Source organism: Artibeus jamaicensis, unplaced genomic scaffold (assembly GCF_021234435.1).
Source record: "Artibeus jamaicensis isolate MK-2021 breed Jamaican fruit bat unplaced genomic scaffold, CSHL_Jam_final contig_466, whole genome shotgun sequence".
NCBI lineage: Eukaryota > Metazoa > Chordata > Mammalia > Chiroptera > Phyllostomidae > Artibeus > Artibeus jamaicensis.
The window spans coordinates 4,369,750-4,385,683 of NW_026521844.1; the positions used below are offsets into that span (position 1 = coordinate 4,369,750).

General features: G+C 37.3%; 1 protein-coding gene across 1 annotated transcript in view; it reads left to right on the top strand.

Moving 5' to 3' along the window:
* The window catches only part of GBE1 (1,4-alpha-glucan branching enzyme 1), a 274,759-nt gene extending 259,332 nt beyond the window's left edge, over positions 1–15,427 (top strand). Inside the window, exons 15-16 of the mRNA XM_053667205.1 lie at positions 6,555–6,672; positions 14,632–15,427. Of these exons, the coding sequence (XP_053523180.1) occupies positions 6,555–6,672; positions 14,632–14,688 (175 nt within the window). The 3' untranslated portion in view covers positions 14,689–15,427. The remainder of the gene's footprint in view (positions 1–6,554; positions 6,673–14,631) is intronic.
* Positions 15,428–15,934: the final 507 nt, after the last annotated feature.

Below are 15,934 nucleotides of genomic sequence, written 5' to 3' on the forward strand. Positions count from 1 at the left end.
AGGCCAAGTTGGGCGGAAAAAGGAAGCTACAGAATAAATAGATTCACTTTTGTATTTTTCATCACTTAAAACAGCAGTTTAAGTGGTCCAGGGTCTATAATAATAATAACATAAATAGCGGCTAATAATTAGGGAATTTTTTCAGAGCTAGACCCTGTTTTAAGCACTTGATGTACATTGCCTCAATGAACCCTCACAGCTTTCTGACATAGTACCTCTGTTTTACCAAGGAACTGAGCTTCTGTGAAGTTCACTAACTTGTTTGGAGGCACACAACTGATAATTGGCAGAACTGGGGTTAGAATGTGGTTGTTGGACCCCAAAGCCCATTGATTCTCCCACCATATTTTACTCCTGTGGGGTGCTTTCTCCTACCCCTGACTGTCTGCAGGAAGTGGTTCAGGGATGCTTACTTCTCATAATTGTCATTATTTTTCAGGCTTTGAAGTTTCCAATTATTTTTTCCATTTATACATATTGCATTAGAATCCACTGAATGCTGTATTTGAGTAAGTGTGAGGAAAGGTGTTTCTTTATAGCCTATGTCAAAATTATTTTGAGTTCAAAGCACAGTGTTTGTCTAAAAGGTATAGTTCAGTCTGCATGGTTGAAACTCATTTTGATGACAAAGCACATGGTTAAAAGTTAAATAAAAATCTGTCATTTTTTTAATTTTACAGTTCTAAATAATTGCTATTGCTTCATCAAATAATTTAATTTACAAGTTCTTTGGGTAGTCTTTAATGACACACAGCAACTATTTTTGAGGAAGATTAGGCTAAACTGTGGGTATAATTTTCCTTTATTATTCTTTCTTGAGTTATTGAGAAACAATGACTTTAAATTTTTTTAAAGTTATGTAATCTTATAGAACAAAGAAAAGTTCCTAACTAGGTTAAAATATTCTGTAAAGAAGTTAGAATATATTTTCTGTTTGTACAGAAAAATATGTAGCACTCAAAACTTTGTTATTATCCTTCAATTTACTAGTTATTGTTCTGTGTCATTAAGCATGCCTAAGAATAAAGTAATAATTTGCATGAAAATGCATTTGAAAAGGCATAGCAATCCAGTAATTAATGTGGTAGATAATGATATTTGATCCCTTCATTCTTTGAGTTTGTTTTATTGCTCTTGTGCATTGTATAGTTTTAAAAAATTTACAGACAAGGAAGTAACCTTGCAGGGACTGGAGATAATGTTTTTATGTCTGTTTTACTTTTAAAATAATATAGCACTAGGGTGTTTTTTAAACTAAAATCAAGGAGAGAAAAAATTAAATGGATATTTTCCCTTAAAAGTAACATAGTAATAAATGCCTCATTGCAATACAATTGTTTTGAAAAATAATTAAAATATCAGAACTCATTTGCAGTGAATTTTTAAGTTACCACATATTCTAGATCACAGAAAGGTGGAAATGCCTAAATCTCACAGACCTACCCCCCTCACTACCACAGGCACATGTTTCTGAAACATACAGCAACTCCCCACAAGTCCCTGCACTCCTATGTTTGGAAAGAGACCAGAGAGGGCAACTCAATGTAAAGTAGGCATAATTGAGCTCTATTTATTTATTAAAAAGGACAAACATATTTGAAATGCTATACAGTTATAACCCAAAGTTTTTTTTTGTTTTTTTTTAATATTTTATTTATTTATTTTTTTTTTGAGAGAGGGGAAGGGAAGGAGAAAGAGTGGGAGAGAAATATCAATGTATGGTTGCCTCTCAGTCCCCTGCGGGCGCTAACCCAGGCATGTGCTACGGGATCAACCGCGATACTCTGGCGCTCAATCCACTGAGCTATGCCAGCCAGGGCAGTAACCCAAAGTTTTATGGATTGCAGTGGCCAATAAATAAAGTTTGACATGTGAAAGATTAAAAGGGAAGGGCTGCTAGAACATCAGGACAGCCCTGTGCTGGGTGGTTGTTTTTACACTGTTGCAAACATAAGACTCTCCTTGCTTTTCAGCACCTGTTCTTAGTCTACCAGATGTTTATTCCAAGTTGCTTAGAATTTTGTATCTAAAGTTTTCTGCCTGTGATATAGGTTCTCTCTTCTGCAGTTACTTAGCTCCCAGAAGTTACTGCAATCATAATTACATGGGTGGGATGTTGAAAGACTGAGATCTGAAAATAGCATACCAGTTTCGTGTATAAATAACCTTTTGACCTCCTTTACCCATTCAACCCACCCCCAACCCCTGCCAGCCACCAATTTGTTCTCTTTATAATTACCTTGGTTTCTTGTTTTGTTTCTAAATATTTAAATAGTTTTAAGTGCAATCCAAATGGATAGAGATCTGTTTGATCTTCTTTTGGGAAAAAAATCTCTGTAACAAAATTCCACCATTTTTTCCTACTATATTTTCCCAAATTGAGCAAGGTAAATATTTTGGACCAGTATTTTGTAGTCACCCGTTTCACATGCAAAGGTTCTCCAATATACATTTTTTACCACATTTTAACATGTCTTCAGTTGGGATTTATCTTACCATGATACCAGTGATTGTCATGATAGTATTTTTTCTTTTTGTTGGAGATACAAATATATGTATAATTCATCTTAAAATCGACAATGTCTTCATCTGAAGACACATGGTGATTAACCAGCGTTGCCATCTTTATGGCCATCGTGGCCACTGGAGAAGCCCTTTCATTGTCATTCATTTTGAAACCTCAGGGATTGTACCTTATAATTTGTCTTAGCTTCATCAGTGGGAGTGCAGTGAAGAGAGCTTAGTGCAGAATGATATAAATGATAGTACTTCTTACATCAAAATCCTTACGCTTTGAACAGACACTTTATCAAGTGGCTGAGCAAACACAGGAGCTTTTGAAGTATTTGAAGAGCCATTGAATTTGAGAGTCTTCATGCCTTCACTGTTCTTTACTCTTATTAGTACAGGTCCTCAGAACATGGCTGTCTTCCTTGGTTCAAATTTAAGGACACAGATCATAAAATCATGCTTAAAACATCTTACCTACTTCAACCTGTTGATTGATATATCAAATACTTAGGAAGTTCTTGAATTTAAAATAAGAAGAAATCATAATATTTTTAAATGACAGTCAAATGGATAGGTACCTATTAGGTCTCTTTTTAAAAAATCTCCTTAAAATAATCCTATCATTTTATTATTCTTTCCCTGCTATATTTTCCCAAGATGAACAAAGAAAATGTTTGCTCCACTATTTTGTATTCACTCAATAAAATGACCAAATGAACCTAATGAACAAAAAACGGATGTGGAACAAATGCAATAAACTTCACAGATATTCACACTCCATAGAATTCAGTCCTTTAATGCCAGTCTTTTAAATTTCATTCGGTAGATCATTTAGATGAATGTTATTTTACCTGCTTTTCTTCTTCTTTTTGTTATGTCATGTTCATTATGGCCTCTTTATTCTTCGATCTCAACTCTAGAATTAAACAGGAAACTCCACCTGAAAACACTTTGCCTTATTCTCTGCATAACATAGCTGCCCCCTGTAGAGAGTAGTGTGACCCGATCTATATTTGACTTATGTGTATATTCCAGCTCTTCCACTTTTGTTTCCCCAAATTGAGCATCAGCGTCCTTACCACTGAATACAGCAAAAGGGCGTGTGGAGGTGCCCTGCTAAATATATTCTATCTACTCTCGAATTGAAAATTACGTAAAGAAGCTAGTTTAAATAAGTGTAAATTAGCTCTGAGTAATATTTTCAGAGAAATTTTTGGCGGAATGTGGGGTTTGACGCTGCGTGGGCCCCATACCCTGTGCGTGGGCACACGCATTATTAAGAGGGAGTGAGGGGTGCCTGAGTGAGGGAACAGGAAGAGCAAGCCAGTTGCTCAAATAACCTACTTAAAAATGTGTGTTTTAAGCAACGTTCTGGAAATATGGGGGTTTTGCTAATACTGGAATAATATATGGTAGTGATTTTTATGAGTAATGATAAAGCTCTTTCACAATCATTACTTTTAATTATTAGTGTTTAAATCGTTGGGCTTTCTGTGTCTGAGGGCTGCACTTTCTAAGGGGGTCGTTGTGCTCTCTGGGTCAGCCACACAGCAGGCTGGGCATCTCCAAAAGTGGCCACAGCAGAGTTTTTCCTTTAAATTATAGATCAGAGAAATAGGTCTAAAATGATGTTTTGAAACTTGCATTATGGGGTTTGTAAGCTTTTCCTTTATGAGCACAAATTACATATATTAAGTGAATACATTCTAACCATTTTTAAGTATGATGATCCCTTTCAATGTCAAAAAGAAATCAGATCCTTATATAACAGTGATTCTGAAGGAACAATTTTTCAATCTTTGAGAAATTATATAGGTACAAACCTACTATAAATTCAGTGACTTTTTAAATGAATCTACATTTTAATTAAAAAATGCACATTATTTGAAGTACAGTATCAAATGTGTATAATCACAATACCTAATGCTCAAATAGATTCTCAGTCCCTTATAATAACACAGTCACTCGTTTGTTGAAACCCTTATAATAGCTCGGCCACCAGTGTTTTTCATCCCACAGATTGTGATCCACTGTTTTTGATGATACACTTGCTTTCTTCAGACACTTTGTTGTTAACTAGTGATGGTTTTGTTTTTGCTATTTGAAGATTTGTACAAGTATTGAGTTAACTAGAATGAAGAACAAAAGCTAAATGTTTGTTTTAACAGTTCCTTTAATTCCACAATGTTTCATTTATTTACTGTGTCTCCAATTATTTTCACAACCCATATTTTACCATTAAATAGATTGGTGTATTCCAATTATTTCCAGTTTATTTAGTGACTTTAGAATGTGCTTGTGCCCAGTAGTCATTCTTTGAATCTCAATCTCCCTCTCTCTCTCTCTATCTGTCTGTCTCTTTGTCTGTCTGTGTGTGCTCCTTTCTCCTTTAAACACACTAATACGTTGATTACCAGTTTGAATTTGAATCAGAACTGGCTGACCTGGGTTGACTAAAATGGAGCCACCACCTCCAGCAAAGATCCTATAAGTGACCCCATCCAGATTTTCTGCCCAGTTAGGGTTCTCTAAATGTGAAAATGATGGCCATTTTTATTACCTATATGTACTTTTAATGCGACAATTTTCGCTGTAATAAAAATAGGCAAACGTTTCTGAGGTTAAAGGTTTTTATACCAGAAAAAGAAAACACAAAATGCTTAAACCTGTCTGTATGCCTCCTTAGGCTAAAGAAATTTAAGGTTTCTTGGCATGGATGAACCTGGAAAATATGAAGATAAGTGAAATAAGCCAGTCTGACAAAGACAAATACCATATGATTTCATTTGTATGGGGAAGCTAATGAACAAGATGAACCAACAAACAAAATAGAAACGGACTCATAGATGCAGAGAGTAGACTAAGAGCTGTCAGAGGCAAGAGAGGTTGGGGGACTGGGTGGAAAAGTTGAAGGGATTAACCAAAACCGAAACCAAACAAACAGACAAAAACTCAGGCACAGACAACAGTGTGGTGAGTGCCAGAGAGAAAGAGGGTGGCGGGACGGTGATGGCAGACTTCACTCTGGATGTGAACACACAACACAGTATACAGGTGGTGGACTATAATATTGTACACTTGAAACCTATATAATTTTATTAGCCAATGTCACCCCAATAAATTCAATTAAAAAAGAAACCTCATATTTCTAAGTATTTATGTACATTTTCTTACAGAGTTTTTTTATATGACGGGTCATGTCCAGATATTCTAGGCATAACAAATTTGAACATAATAACTATAACTTTCCTTTTGTTGTAAATAGGGTAATGCTAACGTGTTTAATAACTCCGTGAAGAATCAGGTATTAAATTTTAGTAAGATCACATGATTGCAACACGAATCCTATGGCTTGATGGATAGCAGGTTGGCCTGAGCCTGGGTGTGAACAGCAGCGTGCTGCTGGGAGCCATGGGGAGGAGGAAGCCTGCTTGGCCTGCTCTCTTCAGACCACGTGTGGATTCTTGGTTCACTTCTGAGTTCCTAACTTTAATAACCAGGGTCTAGAAAACTGAAGTGGCTTCAGAGATGAGGAAGCAGCAAAAAAACGTATCAAGTGAGGGATGACTAAAGGTTCTGAGATTATATTTAATATGTAGTTACTAATGTAGATAAATAGAGAATAGGTTTAAAACATATGGAGATAACATAACTCATTTAATATTTCAATAGTTATTGTATTTTGAACTTACCTTTTATGGATTTTCTGGGTAGAAATATGGTAGAGACTTTCTAACAAAGGGAATGAGTTGTATTAAGAGAGATGTCGATTCTCCATTAAAGGTACACTCAGTCCAGCGTAGATGGTCAGGAAATGAGCTGTGACAGAAAGATACAAGAGTCCCATCAGGGTGTGGACTGGGTCACCTGTGGAGCTCCTTTGAAACATGAGAATCTCTGGAGCCTTACAAAGTGGAGTATTTAATACAAATTATATGATTTCATAAGTGCGTAGAATATTCACTTTTAAGTTGCTGTCTGAGAATGTATTTTGCAATGTCTCATTCACCTCCTGAACTGGTCAGATTCCTTAAATCCTGTACATTCAAGATTGTGCTAGATTCAGATGCACCGGAATACGGAGGACACCAGAGACTGGACCACAATACCGATTTCTTTTCTGAGGCTTTTGGACATAATGGGCTTCCCAATTCTCTGTTGGTAAGTAAGGTTTTTAAGATATTCTCATTGCATTTAAATTTAATGTTTTATTTTTAAGTAATGTTTTTGTCCAAAGAAGTCATTTCTCAACATGTAAGCAACATGCAAAAATGTGGAGTGAGGTGAGTGGAAAATGATGACTTTGCTGAAAAGCCAGATGCCACGTGTGCTCCCCAACCCAGCTGGGTTTTAGAAAACAGGGTAAGGGGCATTTGGGGGACGTCTGGGGAAGCTTGCATTTAATAGGATTCAAAATTATTTCTCCAAAAATAAGAGGGAAGCATTTTTAACTCTTTCTTTTTATCATGAACACTTCTATTTTTAATGTCACAGTATACTTTCCCGTGTTCCTGCTTCCTCTGTAATATTTTACATGAAGCAGGTTTCTACATTATTGACTGTCTAATGAAGTTTAATTTTAAACATCTTAAAAGAATCAATAAAACATTTTTTCTTTTATGAAATCAGTCTTTGACTGATTTCATTCTAGTTATAAAATTCTCTGGTTTCCTCATATTACCGAGGAAAGCATTAAATTATGTAACTAATTTTTCCTTTGTGTTATCAACACAAATGAAAGAATATTCCTTTAAACTACTAGGTTTAAGTCCTTTCTAAAATCTGGAATCTAGAAGTTCTTCACATTTGAAAGAATCCTTCCTTTGTTTTACGTCCACACGAGAAGCTCAAGCCCATGTCGACGCCCCGCATGTTTTTCCTTGCCCCGAGCAGCATCTCCGCCACTCCCTCTCTGGTCCTCCCCTCCTCTGTGCTGGTCTCAGCTTGCGTTCTGTTCCCTGTGGGAGGTCTTGGATTAAGATTTGTTTCATTTTCATGAGGCCAGGATAGATCGAACAAATCTATCAATGGCTTTATTATAGCTGTTAATTTTTTTCATTTTTTCAAAAGTTGAGGTGTAAGTCATGCGGGAGAATCTGTGTGGGACCCCTGGCGTCCTCACTTTTCAACTCTATTCCCACCTCTCAGAGTGGTGCCGGCGCCGCACTCTGTGAACCTCCGTGTTGCATACAGAATGGACGTTCCAAAGGCAGCGGCGTAAAATAAATGCAAAGAGCGAGATTAAGCTGTTGATCATAGGCGTCGAAGAAAGTGCAATGGCCACAGGAGACTCAGGTGTTACCTTCAGTGTGTGTACACCTGGGTGTTACTAATGGTGATGTTGATCCATCTGTAGATATAAATGTAGATACCTAGTCATTGTAGAGAGGACGCAAAAGTGCTATAACAATTTGTCTTCAGAGAATAATCGCTGTAGTTTGTCAAAATGTTCAATTTTACCATGTAAACTAAGATTGACAAAGCAGTTTCTGAAATGAATAAGAGGATTATATGAAAGCTCTGAAATAACCAAAGAGTTAGAGACCCCGACAGGGTGAGGGAAGATGATTCATCTTGTAAAGAGGCGTCATGGAGAAGTAGCAACTGATTGCAACATAGCTGAACTTGAACCAGTTAAACCAGATGGAAAGGAGAAACATTCAGACAGCAAAATTTTGTATAATAAAATTCTTATTCTAGTGAAAACACTAGAGAATGTCATGTCAGAGAACTTAGAACCAAGCCCTGCCACCCCAGCTGCCATTTACTAGCTACAAGAATTGAATATTTTAACCTTTTTTTGCCTCGGTTTTCCTCGGTTGTTTATTAAGGATAGCAGTAGTATCCTCATTACAGCAAGGGGCTCTTAGGAAGTATAAGTTCCTCTATACAGCCATGATTCTGAGAAATTGCAAAATGCCACTGCACCTGTATTTTAAACTTACTATTATTTTTAGGTATCATTTCTTAGGTATTTTAAGCACATTATTATAACTAGGTGTTTTGAAGGCATGCAGCTAAGAAGTCCCCTCAACTTTGGGGAAAATAATCTTAAATGAGGGCTCCCAGCCTTTGGGACTGGGCACCAACTATCTTGCCATCCTTTCATTTTTGCGAGAGCAAACATATTCTGTCATAATTAAAACAACCAACTAACCAGTGACAGGAGCAGCCAGGAGATTACTTTTCAAGCACTAATTGCATTGATCTTGCAAGTATGAAATGTGCATTTCTAAATTAGCAGGTGGAATGGAGAATACACATACATTTCAATAACAGGCCAAGGAATACGGCATTGCAAACACCTGAGAAATAGGGTTGAGAGAGTTTAACCACTGCCTCACTGCCTGGGATAACAATTGTGAGCGGACGTGGTCAGAAAGGTAAAGATGAGCTGTGCCTTCCCGAAGCTGCAGTGTCCTGTTTTCAGCAACTACAGGTGCTTCAGGAATTACTCATTTAAATAAGTCTTGAGGCTCCAGAGGAAGTGATCACGGGTTTGAAGGTAAGAATAAGGGAGCACAAATAGAACAGAATATCCATTAAAACATGCCTTCTCTTCACACTTACCCTCGAAAAACCAGAAAAAAAAAAGTGTTAAAAAGCATGCTGGTTACAAGAATGCCTCGTTGTAATGAAACTCTTTATTAAACTTATCCGTCTGTGCTGGAATCCAATCAAGTTTCTTGAACATGACCAGAAGTGCTTATAGGTCTCATTTCATCACCAATGAGAGATCGCTTCTGCCTCCCACATACCTAGAATAATTGGGGAAAGGGGGACTAAAATATAACTTTGTCCTTTTTCTTGAAAGTTCTGCCCCAAACAGAAATGGTACACAGCATTAGCTAAAGCTCAATTTTTGAGCTCAATAATCCAAGGGATCCGCTGAATAGTGTCAAATCTATTTTCAAAGAGCAACCAAACACAGCCCGAAGGGATGTTAAAGTAGCTGTACGCGCCGCATTAGGCGCCACCTGTGTGCGCTCAGGGAACTGACGCCCGAGGCGGACTCACTGCAGGTGCGCTGCTGGAGCTGTTTGCGGAGGTCAGAGCATCTCACAAACGCCAGGCAAGAGGCAACAAGACAGAATGTCTCCATTCTGCTTTACTGGCCATTATTGGAAAGTCCATTTTAGCGCAATCATTTCTTTCTATGTTGGTTTTTGATACGGGACCTTACATGTGTTAACCTACACATGAATCAGGGCACTGGAGAATGGGATGGGGGCGGGCTTTCTGTCTCTTCTCTGGCTCATAAACTCAAATTTCATGGCACAGAAGGGAGAACAGAGATCATTGGACATGAAATTAATTAGATTCCTTTATAGTAACTCGATCAGCCTCAATACTGAAGAGTGAAAAAAGCAATAGTTTCAGCGTTTACTGTTTTACCAGTTGAGGCCCTCGTCATTAAGAAGTGAATCAGTGACCAGCTGCCCTTGACCAGAGGCGATAACGTTCCAAGACCCCCAGTGGGTGCCTGAAGCCACAGGTAGTGCTGAACACTGTATGCTGTGTTTTTCTCCTGTACAAGCAGGCCTACAGTAAAGTTTAATTTATGAATTAGGTTCAGTAAGAAACAACAACTGTTCGTGATAAAACAGAAAAACAGTTACAACAATGTACTGAAATGAAAACTGTGAGTGGGTCTCTCTCCAAACGTCTTTGTGCACCACACTCGCCTTCTCGCTGAGAGGAAGCATCGTACTGCCCTTCGGTCTCTCCTGATTGCCAGCATCCCTGCCCTGGCGCGGGGCCGTGAGTGGGTGGAACACAGGTTACTGGAACACAGCACCGCGGCACTGTGACGGTCGTGTAGTGACCGGGACAGCTAAGTGACTGACAGGTGGGCTGTGTCTGCAGCGCGCAGGTGCTGGACAAAGGGGCGGCTCAGATCTGGGAGGGTGGGGGACGTCATCACGCTGCTCAGGATGGCCTTCGGCCTAAAACTTATCAATAATGTTTATTCTGGAATTTCAGACCGCGGTTGACTGCTGGTAACTGAAACCTCAGGAAGAGAAACCGTGGATAAGGGCGCACTCTTTTATTCCCATTCTAAATGTAGGGGTTTAAAAGTAGACTTTTTTGTTTAGATGTGGGAGTTGGCATAGACATATATTTTATATTATCCCTCAGCTGTTAAGTATTGAAATGACAACTTACAGTTGAGAAATGTCTTTTACTCTATCAAAAATTATGAAAATGTTTAGTTTATTTTGCAAACAAAAAAAAAACTTCTCAAAGTTGACTCTTTTTAATGTTTCTAACTTAGATAAGATACTATATAATGCTATATAGAAATAGTTATGGCCCCACTTTTCTGTTAACCCTAATGCAAAAAAGTGAATTAGAGTAAGACTTTTTTCTTAGAGCATATTTTATGACCTTAAAGCATGTTCATGAAAATTTAAATTATATGTGTCACTTGTATTTTTCACAATATTTGTAACTTTTAGTAACCAACAGATGTATGTAGACTGCTAAGAATCATCGAGTGATGTCCTCATCCTTCAGTTACGGGCTATTGATAAATTTAACAATTTCTAAGAAAACTTTAACATTAGCTTTTAAATACATTTTACTTAAAATTACTTTTAAATTTGTCACACCTGTTTTAAAAAATTGTGTAGATAGCCTTGGCTGGTGTAGCTCAGTAGATTGAGCCTCTGAACCAAAGGATCATGTTTCGATTCCCAGTCAGGACACACACCTGGGTTGCAGGCCAGTTCCCAGCAGGGGACCCACAAGAGGCAACCACACATTGATATTTCTGTCCCTCTCTCCTTTCCTTCCCCTCTAAAGATAAATAAATAAAATCTTTTAAAAAATTGTGTAAATAATTTTAGCAACTTAATTATGATCCTAGAAGAAGATAACCCTTTCCCGGATGACATTGTGCAGCACAGCGTTGAGTGATCAGTTATGTTTTTCAGCCTTACTCATGGTTGGCCTGGTGGTTAAGTCCTCAGGGCAGTCAGAGTAACTAGGTAGGTTAGTGTGCATTTCGACTTTCTTAATAAATGAAGTGGATTATAATGTGGCATTCTGACTTCTTGTGAGGAGTGGACTGTGAATATAGCTTGACAAAATGAAATCCATGGCCATGTATTACATTGTCTTATATGTTCTTAAAGTGACCCTAGCCTCAAAATGCTTTGGGCTTAGTGGCTAATAAATGGGCTAGTAAATTTGTGTATCACCATATATTATCTGCACTGCATACGAAATGGTTTTTATATACATGCACTTGGATATAAATAGTTCATATTTAAATATACTTAAACATTTATGTTTAAATCTTAAATTGTGTTCATACTTTTTCTATTGCTGTGAATCAAAACTAATTTTAGAATTAAATTTTCAAATGAGAGTTACAGAGCCAAAACTTAGCGCTAAATTATAGTAGAGCCCCTACACTGTTCATGCCTCCGGCCGTCTCATCATAAGGCTTAGCTCTGGTTAGCACACGTCCTTTAGCATAATTGCCGATCATTTCCTAACCACTAAGAACACTGATTTTCAAACTCAGAACCCTAATAAGGAAAACTCAAAATTCCATATACAGCCATAGTTAAGAAAAACCACTTACTTGGGGAAATTATTTCATGTTGCCTGTACTGCAAGGAACTCTGGAGCAACATAAACACAGCCTGGTAATTAACACTGCAGTGAAAAAAGTGCTGTAATTACACAACATTCCCATTAATGACATTATACAATTATCAAACGAAGGCTTCTGAGCAGATAGTAATAAGAGGTCTTTAAGTGGGACTGCAATTGGTGTCATAAAGCTCCTTACATGAAATGACGGACATCATTTAATGAGAGTTCTTGGGGCATTTTTTAAAGCCATTAAATGCCAAAGTGAGAAAATGCATACATTGTGAACCTTGAACTTCTTAGGTCATCCCAGTGTTTTACTTTTAAATTTGGGCTAGCTAAAATACCAAAAGATCACAGAGTAAGATTATTCCTAAAGTATCAGTTTATAGTTACCATTTAATCATATTAAATCAGAATGAGATTATAAATCAAACAGATGCCAGAACTGCATAAGATCCAAATAGGAGCTCAGCGTGGCTTGTCCTGATATGTCACTGTGCCCCCAAGCAGGGACCTGTTATTATTTGTCCTGGGCCCAACGTGAGTGTTTCATTACATCTTTCTCAGAGTCCTTCTGTATGCATATAGGACCACATAACATCAGAGAAATGTTTTTAATGTAAAAGGAACTAATCCAGTTCTGACGCTATTGAGAAGTTTAGGTTGGTCTTCAGTTTTAAAATACTCATAACAGAACAATTGAGAACCATTCTGATTATAACCCTCTATCCCACTAATTACTTATGTACCTACTTACTATGATCCCACAAAGTCAACACAGAGCAGGGTAAGTACATGGCAAATTTCCTTGGAAGGCCCCGGACACTGTCTTCTGATTCATGCCTGTTTTGATAAGACTTGGGAGGGAACTGGTTAAATCGGACTGTTGGTTTCTTTTATTTCCCCTCCTTTGCTTTGCTCTGTATTGCCTTAATCTGCAGCTTAATTATGGAAAGATGCCATTCTTTGAACTGGATCTGTCTGGATTGTTGGTAGGAGTCTTCCTTTGCTTTATGAGTATCCCCAGGTTCCTTTCATCAGTAAGAGAAAATACTGACTAGAAGGGATTGCATTACTAATTAAGTTGTGATGTAGTTTAAAACCTATAGGACATCAAAAACAATGTATAAATTATAGGGAAACAGATTGTGCCTGATTTCTCCTCACTTAATGACTGCAAGGCTACAATGTTGATCTTTTGGAAGTACTGGATTGCAGATCGGACTGGAAAGCATTGAGCTTACCCAGTGACTTGGCGTTTATGAAACTTTTCTCAGCTGCTGATGATTGTTTCCTAAACAATGTTATTTTTAATTGAATATGAGGAAAACTATTCTCTAGTTATTAAATTCATATTATAAATTTCTCAAAATGCCATCATTCTAACACTGCTTTCATCTTTAATGATCAGAACTAACCAGCTATATTGGTTTATTAGATTCTTTAAAAGAGCTTTAAGTGTTCTTTTTTCATTTAATTTTTATTGTATTTTTTCCATTACCATTTAAATGTTCTTTATTACAGAATCCTTAAGGGAAAACATTGTGTTCTTTTGCAGATCTGAGATGCATGAGACATACAGTGGTCTCATTCAGTGCACATACTGATCTCACTATTGTTTATCCCCTTAGTTATTTATTTTTTCATTCATTCATCCTTGGCACCTACTTTGTCATTTCGCACCTGCTAAGAGGAATATGAAGACACGTGGTTCTGCCTTTGTAAAGCTCAGAGTCTAGTGGAATTCATAATACACTTGAAAAAAATCACAAATTGTATTGTGTTCAGAAAGTAACAAAAATGGTGCTGTGATAGAAAACGAAATGGGGAAACTATTGTATCTCATGTTATGAAGAGACACCTGTCCATGGACCTGGGGTATTTCAGGATGCAGGAGATACAGAAGTAGCACAGTTAGGGATGTTCTGAGCACAGGCCACTGCAGGGCAGAGACCCAGAGGAAGGGCGGGGTGTGACCTGTGGCTGGAGCAGGAAAGGAAGGGGAGAGAGACCAGTGGCATTGAGCCTTGATGAGGGACCTACTCATACAAAAAGGAGCTGTGTCAAGCTTTTTGATGGTCTTAAACTGGCAAGGGGCCTCATAATCACTTAGGATCCCTTATATTAATTTTAAGTTTTTGTCCTTAAAATGATAGGAGAAAATAAAAACAAGATGATAACTATCTTGTGTTAATCAGTGTTTTGTATATTACTTTTCTTCACCTGACAAGACTAACATTGTGACCTGTAGGACAGGCTTCCTTTAGCACTTCATGGTGTCTGGGGAAATATTGGGTTTTTTTTTTGTAAAGCCTATGGTGCCCTCTAGTGGTAATTATTTTAAATGAGTCTCACAGGGACACCAAAACTGTTGGAAAGGTGAAATTGTCTCTCCTCCAAGATGGTAGAATTGTCAAGATAACAACAAATGTGAGAGGGCATCATATCCCTTTGCTTAATGACATCACTTTCACTATTTCTTTCAATTGCACTGACATGATTGTGTTGACTTAGGTGTATATTCCAAGCCGAGTGGCCTTCGTCCTTCACAACGTGGATCTGCCCAACTGAAGAGACCGGATTTCAGCCCTCCCAGGAAGAGGCGTGTGCTTTGTTTTCCTCTTCTCATTGTCACATAGCGTATGATGTGCAAGCTTTTCAGAATGCAGTGTCTAGCCAAAGCGTCAGATGTCTGAAATTCGGTATTGACTTATGCAAATTATTGTCAAACTTTTCTTTAGGAAGTAGGAGAGAATATTTCTGAAATTTCAGGGATCTTAGACTATATTTTCCTGATATCTAAGCAGCTAGAATGTTCAAATGAAGATATATATATAAGCTTTAAACAGATGAAGTTATATATATGTAGTCTTTAAACAGAGTTATTTTCCTGGCCAATTAATTGATGCTTTTAAATTGAAATTTGAATCATGTGTCATATATGACTATTTCTGTTGAATGCATCCAGTATTTTTTAAGGTGGGTAGTTGGTGGCTTTATTTGTTCTAATACCTCTTAGTCTAACTTGGGAGGTACCAAGATTGTTACTATGTTTTTTCAAACTATCTTCCAAAATAATGTAATAAATGTGTAACAATGATATAAAATTAAGAACTGTATTCAGTATTATAGATAATATAAAAGTCATTATCTGTGAACTCATCTGTGCTTCATTTTGCGTAAGTTCTTTCTACTTTTGTGATCTCTTGTTCACTTAGTATCTTGGTAGATTCTGATATCTCAGTCTTTTTCTGAAGGCCCATAACATTTCAGAAAATGTCTTTCCCTTTCAATAAATTTTCAAAAATGACTGAATAATCGAAAATTGCCTTCGTTAATGTGTATTTTGCTGTACAATTGTGGAGACTGATTTAGGATGAACATTAAAATGCCTGTCTCAGTGTGAAACCTTCTCCCATACACAAACGTGGGCATGATGGACTCGGCATGCAGGTTAATAATGTTTTCTTCTGCAGGTACTATTTTGTAACTTGAAATTATATTAACTAACCCAGATATCTAAGCTACTCTCCAGCTGTAAACCTGAGCACATTTAGAAGCTGAACTATCTCAACTCAGTGGGATACGCAGTCATGAAATTATACCTCAGGTTATGAAATACGAGACCACAGGTCTAAAATCATTGATGGGTAATTCCTTCATAAGTAAGAAATTATAATGCACTTAAAAGACATAAAGTATCTGTCACTTTCTTTAAGGATCTGACTGCTTTTTGTTTGTTCATTTTTAGCACAATTACTCATGGCTGACAAGGGGCACTGGAAAACTTCCTATTAAAAACTGGTTCAGTAATAGA